This window comes from Octopus sinensis, linkage group LG11 (assembly GCF_006345805.1).
Source record: "Octopus sinensis linkage group LG11, ASM634580v1, whole genome shotgun sequence".
In the NCBI taxonomy this organism is placed as follows: Eukaryota; Metazoa; Mollusca; class Cephalopoda; order Octopoda; family Octopodidae; genus Octopus; species Octopus sinensis.
Genome location: NC_043007.1, coordinates 61,258,082 through 61,272,528, shown reverse-complemented (window position 1 = coordinate 61,272,528; position 14,447 = coordinate 61,258,082). Strand labels below are relative to the sequence as shown.

Sequence of the window (14,447 nt, the reverse complement as noted above, 5' to 3'; positions counted from 1 at the left end):
ATGTTAATATAAATTTGCATGGGGAATAAATGAAGCCTAATCAGTTGAGATGTTGACACCACTCACTCATACGTTTTTGGAATCCTGGCTTTCAAAAAAATTTCGCTTTTACTCAAAGAGTCTAGACTGTAAATAACAGACATTATTAACAAGGATACAGCATGGCAGTGCTAGTAATAAGGAATAGGTAAAGTTAGATAAATTTATCTTCAGGTCCTCACTCTATAAAGAGGTGGATGAGTGAAGAGAAAAGACATATCCAGTACACTGCATAAAGTGTGAGGTTGTGAGGACATGACACCTCTATAGTGCTGATTGTATGAAAAATGCATCCAGTCCACTCTGTAAAGTTATTGGTGTTAGGAAGGGCAACCAATCATAGACCCAACCAGAATAAAATAAATGTAAACTAGGTGAGGTCCACAACTATCTAAGTGAGCAGTCCCATCCAGCCCATATGAGTATGGACAGTAAATTTAAACCGATGACGGTGGTGGTGGTGGTGGTGGTGGTGGTGGTGATGGTAACAGCAGCAGTGGCAGTGGCATTGTGGTTGCAACAATGATGGTGATGACAATGCTAATAATTCTCTACTATAGAACACATCAGTCCTGTGCACTGGCTTTTTTTTAATGGCTTTTCTAGCATGCTAGCTGAGAAGAGGTTGCTAGCCCCTATTTCAACCTTATTTGATTTCTTGGAGGGAAGGAACTCTATGCATATTCCTTTACAATTCTTCCACAGTGCAGCATGGTGGATTCTGTGAAAGGGAGGGGGTGGAGAGAGAGAAAGAGGAATCAACTCCAGTTCTTTGCTGGCACTTTATTTATTAGTCAAAGAAATATTGGTTTCAAATTTTGGCACAAGACCAGCAGGTTTGGGGGAGGGGCTAGTCAATTATATCAACCCCATTGTTCAACTGGTACTTCTTTTATCAACCTCTGAAATGATCAACCTTGGCAAAATTTGAACTCAAAATGTAAAGACAGACGAAATGCCACTAATCATTTTGCCCAACATGCTAATTGTTCTGCCAAGTCACTGCCTTTGACTAAGGAAATCAAATTCTGGACACAAAGAATACAAACAATAACTGAGAGGTATTTGTCCAACACTCTAACAAATCCTCCAATAAACTTCCTTAAAATGGCTCTATGGCCAGCATAGGCATGGTTAGCTCAGTTGATTAGAGCATTCATGGGTTCCAGTATGTAACTCCCAAAGAGCTGAAAGGTAAATGTTTGATGTTGGTAAAATTTCAACTTAAAAACACGTGAGGTGGTGTACCAGCATGGCCATAGCCACGTGGCTGAGACCAGTAAAAGTGTCAAATGAATCAATAATAATATAATAATGATAATGAAATTATTGTGTATAGTGCTCAGGTACAACTTATCAAAGGTGCATATACAGTACATAGAATTATGTACAAAAGTCAGGAAAGTGAACAATGTATGAGTCATAATATACATGTGTACATGCATAAGGAGGGGGATATCAGGTGTAAAATCATAAAGCATATGTACATCCTGTGACATTATAATATTTTTTATATCATGCCATATAATATTGTATCACATCTTTCCAGATAAAGTGGAGCTGTACCTGGAGTTATATGGAAATACTTTAATTCGAAAACAATCAGTCACATATTTACAAAAAATATGCAATGAATTCATCAGGTGATAAAAATAAATTTCAAAAACTTTCAAATTTTCTTTATTTGTCATTTTTTCCCTAGATATTTCTAAGAATTTCCTTATTTATAATTTTTACCAAATCATTTGCTTTAGACTTTACATTTCCTATTATAGCTTCCATTCATCTGTTTTATGTCCATTTTCAACAATTGTGCCACAGCACACTTATGTGCCATATATGATCTTTAGGTATGTTGTGAGCACCATGATATTTAGAAAACCTGGTTGTTTTTTATGCACCACACCACTGCATGTGTATCTCTTTACTGTAAAGTGCAAAGCATGCAACTATTTTTTAAATAAAACTTTTAAATGGTTGCTGGTGTACTATAATTCTTTAGCATCTTATTTGATGTACTATGAGTGGGAAAATGCTGAAAATTATTGCATTAAAGGCTCTTGAGCATAATACCATCTAATTAAATGAGAAATAGATTTGATCTCATGAACTGTTAATCTTGTACTTTGTCTACTTAGCCATTTCTCTTTGTGTTTTGATGGGGTTTTTTTGTATTAATTTGTGATCTGTTTAAATTCTTGAGATTAATCTGAGAAGGCAAAGTGGATGTTGGATAACAACCATTTTAGGTTCTCCTATACTGAGAAACAAAGATTGCTTGGTGAAGTTTTGATATTTAATGCTTAATCCTGTGAATTTGTGATTGGAAAAAAAATAACTTAGAGCAAGGAAGTTGTAGGATTCTTTTATGTGTGATATTTGCATTGGTTGGGTGCCTCACACATTTCCCTACAATGTTGTAGAAAGGAAAAATAACAGGAACACAAATCTCCGAACAAATAACAATAATAGTTTATTTTCACCGAAATAAACATTTCATCTCTGGACATCGGTAGCGTGAACGCCAGGGGTAGTAAGCAGCAGAGTTGGTTTAAATCACAACTGTTGAAAACATTCTCTGCGGCCCGCCAAGTCTGGTTTGCCTCCACTCGGAGCTTTGTCTGGTCACATCTGTGTTCGTCAACATCCGAATAGCGGTAAAACCTAATTGCTGCTGATTATTGCGCATGCGCATAAGGGACATCCGGTAGGCCTACCAGAAGACACTAATCATTGCACATGCGCCGATGAACATCCCAAAATGGCGTCTAAAACCTGGCATCACTACAAAGTAATTTCAGAGATGCACATTTCTTGGGAGGGAAAGTTTTTATTTCAACCCTTGTAATTATGAGACTCCTTTTATGTTTTGAACTTTTATTCTTTTTTTTTCTTTCTTTTTCAGGATGATAACTGACTTTGATTATTTGAAAGAGAAGTTACCTATTGTTGACATATCAAGGTTAAAGGTAATAAATTTTACCATAGTTTCATCTATATAACAGTTTGGTAGTGAGAAAGAGACAGACAGACAAAAACAATGTACACCTAGACTAACTGTCTAACAGTATTGAAATTGGTGTCTCTGTATTCAGTTTTATTTGATTTGACATTGCCTTGTACTTTCTTGGAGTCAATACAATAAAATAAGTACCCAGGTTTCTAATTGATCATTCTCCTTTCTGAATAAATGCACTACTGCTTTGTACCAATGTGCAAAAAAAGCAATTTATATTTGAGTTCAAATCATCCTCATAACTAGCAAAATTTTATGAAATGACACATATTTCTGCGAATCCAAAGTTAATTGCAGCCTTTAGGGAAGTGTAGCATGAGAAATATAGAGTTTATGAAATTACTGTATTTGAGAAGGAAGAACTATAATATATTAAGTTTTGTGGGGAGTATTAATAGAAAATTAAGATTAGATCACTTGATGTTATTATTTGAATTGATACAGGTTAGTGTTTGGAGGAAAATGACAGGAACTCAACATTGTGTTGTCATTGGAACTAACGGATCAAAAAGATAACTGTTGGAATTTCTGAAATTCCCAACCACATGGTTCCATGGTACCTTCAGCAAGTGTCTTCTACTATAACCTTTGGGTGACCAAAGCCTTGTGAGTGTATTTGGCAGACAGAAACTGAAAAAAATCCATTGTGTGTGTGTATGTGTGTTTATGTTTGTATTTGTCCACCACCGCCATTTGACAGCTGGTGTTGGTTTGTTTACATCCACATAACTTAGCGGTTCAGCAGCAAAAAGAGACCAATAGAATAAGTATCTGACTTAAAAAAAAATAAGTACTGGGGTTGATTCATTTGACTAAAAGTTCTTCAGGGGTGGTGCCCCAGCATGGCTAATGACTGAAACAGATAGAAGATATTAGACCATTGTTTGTTGTTTTTGTTTGAAATTTTTTTCTTTTATTTTTATAAAGATACCTATAATTTACCTGTATTTATTTGACATAGTAGTTCAAAGAAAGAGACTACCTTGAAGGGATTCTAAAATTCTGGCGAAACCCAGATAAAAATTTGTTTGATATTAGCATGTGTTGGTAAGTTTATTTCTTGTTATTTGACCTTTAAATCACATTAATTTTCACTTTCCATTATCTTCATTCCTGTTTGCACAAAGATATCAGCATCTAAATTATTTAAAATATTGAATCATATCATCATCGCCATCATCATCATTTAACGTCTGCTTTCCATGCTAGCAAGGGTTGGACAATTTGACTGAGGGCTGGCAAACCAGATGGCTGCACCAGGCTTCAATCTTTGGCTAGTATACTAAGTATTGAACTATCAACTAATATTTAATGAATTCATATTGACCATTAGTGTTCTTTTTGTGTCTACAGGCAACACACCTAATTCTATAGTCTGTTGTTAATGTTAGCTTTGATAAGATTTCCATACAGGAGGAAAATTATCTTTCATGTCTTTAATAGATGATTGGATGCATGGTTGAGAATTTTGCTTCCCAACCACATGATGTCACTGCATGGCACCTTGGGCAAATGACTCCAATGCTGCAATCCAACCAAAGCCTTATGAGCAAATTTGGTAGACAGAAACTGAAAGAAGGCGGTAAGCTGTCAGAATCGTTAGCACGCCGGGCGAAATGCTTAGCAGTATTTCGTTTGCCATTACATTCTGAGTTTAAATTCCGCTGAGGTCGACTTTGCCTTTCATCCTTTTGGGGTTGATAAATTAAGTATCAGTTATGCACTGGGGTCGATGTAATCGACTTAATCCCTTCGTCTGTCCTTGTTTGTCCCCTCTGAGTTTAGCCCCTTGTAGGCAATAAAGAAATAAGAAACTGAAAGAAGCCCATTGTGTGTGTGTGTGTGTATGTGGAGGTGCATGGCTTAATGGTTAGGGTGTTGAATATTTATGATCATAAGATTGTGTTTTAAATTCTTGGACCAGGTGATGCATTACTTTAGTCCACTCAGCAGGAAAAAATTAGTAATCCTACAACAAACCAGTGTCTTGTCCAGTGACGGAAATATATATGCCATACTAGCAGTATCGCCTGGCGTTGCTCGGGTTTGTAAGGGAAATAACTATATAAGCATTTTTAGAGAGTTACTTCTTTTATAGATGCCAATTCGGGCTTTCTTAGCCATTTCTGTTTTGGTGTCTTCAAGCCAGGAAGTCGTTGTTCTAAAAGAACGCTGGTCTCCTTGACAATGCATTACGACGTTGATTTCCTTAAACTCCCTTCCCCACAGCTTCACGAGGGAGGGAAGAAGGGGGAGAAGCAACACAGGTGCAGGTGTGACCATGGATTCCAACTCCGCCGCCATCGACACACGAAAAATTATGCATTAAAATGGAATAAAAAATTATGTTAAATTATTTTTTAAATCGTAGACTAATCATAGACGCGCGCTAATACTCAGACGGGCTCGATATGAATCACTACTATAAGATACCCGAATTTGGTTAAACTGCACCGCAAAATGTGGGAGGAGTTAGGAATCTAAATCGTAGGAGACAGACACTCACACAACTACAGTTTTATATATATAGATATATATAAGGCAGCGAGCTGGCAGAATCGTTAGCATGCCAGGCAGACGGTTTAGACTACAAACAGACCATCACTTGTTGCTAATGATTTATGGATCCAAGAAAAGAATCCCAGTACATACAGCAAACAGTTTGCGGCGATGGGGCACCATACTACTAAACTACAACTATGCTATGGAATATTTGCCTTTGAAAAAGCTGACGGCCTATGCAGGTTAATACCCAGAAATGGTGAACCATTCAAGGACACAGTAATAGCAGCTCTAAGAGCCAAAGGAAAAATTAAACACATAATGCAGAACATTGTACAAATGTTACCAATAATATATATATATATATATATATATATATATATATATATATATATATATATATATTCTTGAGCAAGACACTTTATTTCACGTTGCTCCACTTCACTCAGCTGTAGAAATGAGTTGCGACGTCACAGGTGCCAAGCTGTATCGGCCCTTGCCTTTCCCTTGGACAACATCGGTGACGTGGAGAGGGGAGGCTGGTATGCATGGCCGACTGCTGGTCTTCCATAAAACAACCTTGCCCTGACTTGTGCCTCAGAGGGTAACTCTCTTGGGTGCAAACCCATGGTCAGTGTCTGACCGAAGGGGATCACCTCACCATATTTATATATATATATATATATACGAGGGGTGTAAGAAAAGTCTTGAGCCTCAAAAAGACAAAACATAGTAGAAGACTTCTGATGATTTATTTTTCAACATAGTCCCCCTTGATGGCTGAACACTTTCTCCAGCGAGGTTGAAGTGCCATTATCTCGGCGTAGAGGAACTCTTTTGTTTGAGACTCCAAGAAACAACCTGCAGCATCTATAACATTATTGTCACTGACAAAATGGCGACCAGCCAGGGCTTTTTTCATTTTTGGGAATAGTCTGAGTGGCAAATAAGGTGGATGGGGAACAAGTTCATATCCACAATCACGAATTGTTGCCATGGCAACCACTGAGGTGTGGGCTGGAGCATTGTCGTGATGAAAAAGGACTCCTCTGGTGAGCATTCCTGACCATTTTTTTTTATTGCTTCTCGAAGGCGTTTCAGTAGCTGAGAATAATACAGCCCTGTCATGGTGTGACCCTTTTCAATGTAATTGATCAGCAAGACACCTTGAGAATCCCCAAAAAACTGACGCCATGACCTTGCCAGCTGAAGGAATGACCCTGGCTTTCTTTGAGGTAGGAGAAGATGTGTGCTTCCACTGCTTTGATTGTTCTTTTGTTACAGGCCAGTAGTGATGAACCCAACTTTCGTCCATAGTAATGAAACGAACAAGAAAATTCTCTTCATCGGCTTCAAACAGTTCCAGGTTGCTTGTGGACAAAGTGCACCTGGTGCGTTTCTGTTCAGGAGTTAAAAGGTGAGGGACCCACCTTGCAGAAACCTTTGAGAACCCAAGTTCTTTTGTGACAGTGTTGTCTGCTTTTTCAGTTGAGATGCCCAGTCTCTTGGCTATCTGATGACAGGATATTCAACAATCTTGCATTATCATACCAAGAGCAAGGTCAATGTTGTCCCCGGTGGTTGCAGTTGGAGGTCTCCCCGGTCTGGGATCATCTTCTACACTCTCCCTGCCACGCTGGAATTCATTTACCCAGTATTTAACTGTTGCATATGAAGGAGCATTGTCTGTTAAGGTTCTCACCATATCTAAATTAATTTCTGATGGAGTCATGCCTTTTAAATGAAGGTACTTTATGACAGCACGATACTCAGTTTTCTCCATTTTCCTTGTAACCTCGACACTTGTTTATTCAAAAATCTGTAACAAAAAGAATTTAAATATCAGAATCATGAAAATGAGTAAGAATACTCCGAAAAGACTGTACTTACCAGAAAAAAGTTGTTTCAGCTACCTAGCAGCCCTGTTTCAAAGTTAGGCTCAAAACTTTTCATACACCCCTCATATATTGAAAGCATTCAATAAAGAAAGAATTTAAACTGAAGTATAATGAAAGTGTTTAAATATTGCATTATGTCTATTATATCCTTTTGCATTAAAGGTTGATAGTAAGAATTCCTTGGGATTCCTTTGTCCCAGTTGTGAAAATTTGTATGCCTACATCAGTGATTGCATTGATCGGTGTCTTATTAACTACAATTTGACTCATAATTGTTGATATAAGTAGTCAGAAAATAAAACTAAGATTTGATAGCAATAAATCTCAGTTTTGGAGGTGAGGCTGTTTGTCATTATCATGAGATAGAAATACTATAAATGTACAATGCCAGCATAATTTATGTTCCATGAAATTACATACAAAATACTGAATAAAGAGTGTTTAAGAGGCTCTTTTCACTTTCTGAAAACTTAAAATGTCATGTTTTAATTTATATAAAAAGAAACTTTTCATAGCTTTAACTTTACAACATACACTTTTGCAGCCTACACTGATAAAATTCAAAAGTCACTTTTGAAATTACCTTTTGTTTTGTTTAGGATATATGAGCTTATTGTTTTACTTTCCTTTACTTAATTCTTTCTTGCATATATTCCTATATTTCAATGAAGCAAAGTATTACTTAATCCATCTATACACTAATAACAATAAATTTGATTAACCTTTTAGCAGTTAAACTTGCCGTATCCAGCCCAAATATTTTACCTGTTTTATGCTCAAACCAACCAGATGTAGCCTTTCACACCTACATTACAATGTCATTCTAAAAACAATCACACATCATTTAAATCTCAAAGCTATGAGTTAATCCATGATTAATCCAAAACAATGTGAGTAAATAAACATTACATTTGATAGAGTAATCTGAATGCTAAAGGGTTAAACATTTTTTTCTATACATCATATTACTAAGGAAAAGCCAGTGTGTATTATATATAAGTGATATTTTTGCCCATAATCAGTGAGGCATATTATATGCAAAGAAATATGGTATTTATTTGATAGGGAGACCAGATTACGAAGCTACCTACAAACGAGATATGACACCAAAATGAATGCTTTTGACTGGGATTATCACATGAGACTTGTTGAAAAAGGGGTATTAATATATTACATTTATATATTTGTTTTGAAAGATTCTTGATGTGAAATTGTGTTTTGAAACAGATATTGTTATACTTGGGGATGGTCATATTTTGTCAATTAACTACAAAAAGACAGAACAAGAGGAGTCACTGAAGAGATCACAGGATGTGTGATGAAAGAGCTTTGACAAAAGAACTAAAATAATAATAATAATAATAATTATGCTGAAGTAAAGAACAAACATTTAGTGTGTGTGTTTAATTGGCAAAATATGACCATTCCCAAGTATAACAATAGGGTATTAATATAATATTATATGTTTGTGCATGTGTGTGTGTGTGTATGTGTGTGTAGGAAACTAAACGAGTCCACACCATAGTAGCCAAGTAGCTTTTAGTGATTACTAATAGAAGTAAAATTGTGATAGAAGTCAACTTTTATCTCCGTTTTACATGACTGAAGCTATGATGTTGATCTTAAGGTCTGGTTACATTCAAGGTCAGAGGTTTGAGGAGGAACACATTCCCATCTTTTGGCAATGCAACTAACTAGTATCGAAGAAATGGTTGAATAACATTTTTGTCATGAGCATAACATTAGGGCTGTTTTTCTAATTACTTCTTACCTGCTACCCAGTCCTCCATATAATCAATTGCTTTCCATCACTGAAAACACCTTGGTATGGATCTTATGGTTTAGTCACCATATTTATATATCATCATAATCATTTAACGTCTGTTTTCCATGCTGGCATAGGTTGGACAGTTTGACAGGAACTGGCAATCCAGTGCCACACCAAGTCCCAGCTGCCTGTTTTGGCAAAGTTTCTATGGCTGGATACCCTTCCTAATGCCAACCAATTCATGACAACATGGCACATGAATATTAAATGATGAGAAATAAGGTACTGGTGATATATGGTGATGTGTATGTATGTTATAAGTGTGTGTGCATGCACTGATGTGTTTGTGTTTGTGTTTCTGTCTTGACATCACATAATGGTTCTAAATAAGCATCACCATCCAACAAACAGTGTTTGCTTCTAATTTTCCCTGAAAATATTTCCAACCATGGGGAAATATTACCTTAGAAACAGATGAAGGCTGGCAAATGGAATGAATTCTTTTTGCAAACAATAAAAAGTAGGTAATGGAGTAGCCGGGGCACTGGAGGCAGTGGTGGGGCAGGAGTATTTTCACATGTTCAAAGTTATATGAACCACATGCAGTTTCTGAATATGTTTATGTTTTATGTCATAACATTTGCAATCTTGATAATAGTCTTTTCTTTTTATTTTCGTTTTTGCTACACTGAACAGGCTGATGTAATAGATAAGCATGAATACAAGAAGTGGAGAAATATTGGAGTGGCATTTGAGAACCGCGATGGTGACTATGTTTTACCCAATACAACCCTAGCTTCAGGAATAATTCTGATGAAGGTAGGTTCCATAGATTAAATATCTTGTACATACAGGTCCACTCTGTAAGGTGGTTGGTGTTAGGAAGGACATCCAGCTATAAAAAAACCATGCCAAAACAGACAGGGAAGCCAAGTGAAGTTTTCTGGGTTGCCAGCTCCTGTCAAACCTTCAAACCTGTACCAGCATGGAAAAATGGACTTTAAATGATGATGACAATAACGATGATGATTATGATGATACTGTGTGTGTGTGTGTCCTCCAGACTGTTTTTCCTGTCAAAAGAAAGAACAAGAGTTCTCAGTTAAGCTACTAGTTTATAATATCAACATTTATCTATTTCTGCAAAATTGTTGAATCTCAATTTAGAGAAGTTGGTTAGGAAAGCAGCAGAAATACTTACAGAATGTTTTATTAGAATTTAGTTCAATAACTCATTGTTATGAGTTCACATGCTATTTCTGATTTCAATCATTATAGAATCAATAAATTAATAATATTCTTAGAAGATCAATTCAAATGACCATATTCCTCTCTACAAAACTTTACCTTATGCTTAATTAAAATTAAATTAAATTAAGTCAATGAGTCTAAACGAAGTAGAATGTTTTAAGCTTCTTAGTTTCTCATTTTACTTCATTTTTATCACCATCATGATCATCATCAATACCAGCAGCAACATTATCACCACCACTATCATCATCATTATCATTATTTTACTGTCCACTTTTCCATGCTTGCATGGGTCAGACAGAATTTGTTCTGACAGATTTTCTACAGTAGTACGAACTATAGCCATGCTGGAGTGGGGGGTGCTCCAACATGGCTACAGTCAAATGAATGAAACAAGTAAATGATTATATATACCATGTGACCACATGGTCAACTGGACTACATGGTCAACTAGACTATCAGATGTTGTTATACATCACTGATCAGAATGCACTTTGGATTGTTTTAGCTTTTGAATGATGTCATCCTGCTGGCTAGACTAACAGGCCAACATTCTCCCTCTAATCCATCTCAAAGTTACCTATTTACAGCTGAGTAGACTGGAGCAATGTGAAATAAAGCTTTTTATTGAAGAACACATGCTGCCAAGTCCAAGAATTGAACCCGTGATCTGACGATTGTGAGTTCAATTCCTGGATTTCAATTCCTGGATTTGACAGAAAAATTATAAAAATTATACAAAAAGCATTGAATTTTTGTCAATTACCGCTAACAAAAATTTTTGGCTTCCATTTCAAATCAGAAATTTTATCTTGATTCAAATTTGTTTCCTTTTATTTTACAGAATGGCGAAAGAATAAATCTGAGAGGTTACTGGGGAGATATTTTAGTTGGACCATATATTGCAATGGGAATTGAAAGTGACTTTAAAGAACTATTCAAAAAATTCAATGGATACTACAGAAAGGTAAGTAGTATATAAAACAGTGTCTCTCAAAATGAATGGTTGCTGAACTCAGATTGAATGCTAACATAGTAAAAGCTGGTAAGGAATACTATGTTATGGTACAGTACAGCAGAGGACAATTCATATAATACCTATTGGAAACATTGTATTGTAATTGTTTTGAAATAACTATGTGGAATAATTTACCTCCGGATCTCAGATATTGATGAAATATGGAAGTGCCTGTTGAATCTTGTATATTTCTGTGGTAGCCCCTCTACCTAATAACTTTTAACAACAGCACAAGACCACAGACATTTTGAGGGGCCCCAATGAATTAAATTATTCTCAGTACTTGACTGATATTTATTTTATCAATCATCTCCTAAAGGATGAAAGGCAAAAATTACTCTTGGCAACAATTGAAATCAGGGTGAGTGAATGGCAGAACTGGTAGAGCATCAAACAAAACATTTAGGAGTATTTGATTATGTCCCTTTATGTTTGGAGTTCAAATTATACTCTAGTCCATATTGCCTTTCATCAAAATACTGGGAGTCAATGTAATTAATTGCATCCTAAAAAGGTGAAAAAGTGAATGTTCCTGTGTGGTCAAAGACCAGTGACTGAAACCAGTAAAAGATAACAATGCAACTAAATATCTTATCCCACTTTATCTGGTTTTAGGGTTCTTATCAATTATATTACCCTATCTACCTCACTGGTACTTGTCTGAAGATGTATGGCTTAATGGTTAGGGTGTTGCACTCATGATTGTAATATTTGATGGAGAGAGTGATCTCATGCACCACACAAACATTTAATCTCTATAAACAAATCATCTGTGCAGGTCGTTCAGGAAGAAATTAAGAAATTGTCTTTCTTGAACTGAAGAGACAACCAACAACTACCTAGCAAGTACTTTATTTTGTCAACCCCAAAAGGCTGAAAAGCAAAGTTGACCTTGGCAAGATTTGAACTCAAAATGTCAGAATTTCACTAATTTTTGGAATTATTTCAGTTTAATTTTTCCTGTCTTATAATTTCCCACAGTGTTATTGTTCAATCTTCCTATCCTGAATCAAAATTCTTGGCTAAAATCTGAACAAATATTTGTGATAGGCTGTTATTAAGCATTTACCATTTTACTTCCTTTGTCTGTAAAATAACAATTTTCTTTTAAAAAAAGTAAGACAATACATGATATTTTGAAAAATAGTTATTCTGGTTGTAATTATATATTTCTGTGCAGACTGCTCGAAATGTTACTGAACATAACCTTACTTCAATGTTTCATACAATAATGACTGGGGAGACTTATATTCCTCCCAAAGAAACTAATACTACTGACAATAAAGTTACAGGTAAGAGTTTCTCCTGAAAATGTTTTATTCGTTTACCTTTTCTTTTACCTTTTACTTGATTCAGTCATTAGACTGTGGCCATTCTAGAGCACTGCCTTGAAGAATTTTTAGTCAAATGAATCACCCCAGTACTTATTACTTTTTAAAGCCTGGTACTTATTCTATCAGTTTCTGTTGCCAAAGCACTAAGTTATGGGGACATAAACACACCAACACCAGTGGGGAACAAGCACAGACACAAAGACACTCATACATAAATACATACATATATGATGGACTTCTTTCAGTTTCTGTCTACCAAATCCACTCACAAAGCTTTGGTCAGCTCAAGACACTTGCCCAAGGTGCTACATGGTGGGACTGAACCCAGAACTTTGTGGTTGGAAAGCAAGCTTCTTACCACACAGCAGTGCCTGTGCTTTCATTTTTCATGATTCATTAGGAATAGATATACCTGCTGCTGCTGTTGTTGTTATTGTTGTTGTTGCTGCGGCTGTGGTGGTGGTGGTGGTGGTGCTGCTGCTGCTGCTGGTGTTGTTGTTTAGCTAAGGTTAGTCTTGATAAAGTAGATCCATCCCATATTCTTTCTTCAGGCATATCACAGTTTATCCATGACAACATTACTCAATGATAACTACTTTCTGCATTTGATTGAGCTTGTCTGGTACAATCTGTGCATTGGAGTTGGGTTTGCTAGACTAAGGGAGACTGTTGTTTGATTCCCTGATCTGTATCTAACACTATACAACTTATGTTTACATGCTTATCATCAATGACCTCCCCACAACCATAAAGAGGTGTGTGACACTTAGCTGAGAAGCTCACCATCTTTACCTACAACCAACCAGACCTACCACCAGTTATTTCTGTTGGTATCACACATTTAACAACATTTGTTTTGTGCCTTTGTCCAAACTGCACTGGGCAGAGATAACAATTTTCCCACAGTGTCTAAGATCAAGTACCAGTCAAGTACTGAGGACAATTTAACTGACTAGCCTCATCCCTCAAATTTAAGGCCTTGTATCTACATTGCTGCTGCTGCTGTTGTTATTGCTGATGATGATATTTATTATTCTATCTTTTACTGAGTTATCTATGTCACATCTCAGCTCCATCCTGAAGCTTAGAGATGCAACACTTTTCTCATCACATATGCTGTTCTACTTATTGCCACCAACCAAGTACATCCTATGAAGTTTGATATTTGTTGCTTTTGATACCAGAATATTGCTTTCTTTGACATGATCCAAAGTGCATTGATCACAATAGCGCACTCACTTTTGAGGCTCTGTGGATGTATTTCACTTCAAATGCTAAGTCTTGGTACTTCCCAACTTTTTCATCCTGTCTTCACAATATTCTGGTCTGCAGATGAAGGTCCATAGAAGAATGATATCTGATCAGTTATATTGCAGCTTCTTGTCTGTGTAGATTGGAAATGTTTTCCTTCGCCTTGGTGTTCATCATTAGGCCTAATTGTAAAACACTAGGATACCTGTAACCCTCTCCAATCACTTCTCCTATGCACTTATCATCTGGAAGTTGTACTCCATTGCTGTCTACTTTTCACCCTCTCCTCAATTCAATAACAGCACAGTTTTGTTTCTTGTTCTGTAGAGTGTCCAACAAAAGTCACCCTCATTACCAAGCAAGCACTTGG

At 36.3% G+C, this 14,447-nt stretch overlaps 1 protein-coding gene across 1 annotated transcript in view; it reads left to right on the top strand.

Moving 5' to 3' along the window:
* LOC115217163 (dynein assembly factor 3, axonemal-like) overlaps window positions 1-14,447 on the top strand; it is a 29,759-nt gene that overhangs the window by 7,067 nt on the left and 8,245 nt on the right. The window contains exons 5-11 of the mRNA XM_029786787.2: window positions 1,589-1,682; window positions 2,945-3,008; window positions 4,020-4,102; window positions 8,521-8,614; window positions 9,920-10,042; window positions 11,319-11,441; window positions 12,673-12,784. Of these exons, the coding sequence (XP_029642647.1) occupies window positions 1,589-1,682; window positions 2,945-3,008; window positions 4,020-4,102; window positions 8,521-8,614; window positions 9,920-10,042; window positions 11,319-11,441; window positions 12,673-12,784 (693 nt within the window). The remainder of the gene's footprint in view (window positions 1-1,588; window positions 1,683-2,944; window positions 3,009-4,019; window positions 4,103-8,520; window positions 8,615-9,919; window positions 10,043-11,318; window positions 11,442-12,672; window positions 12,785-14,447) is intronic.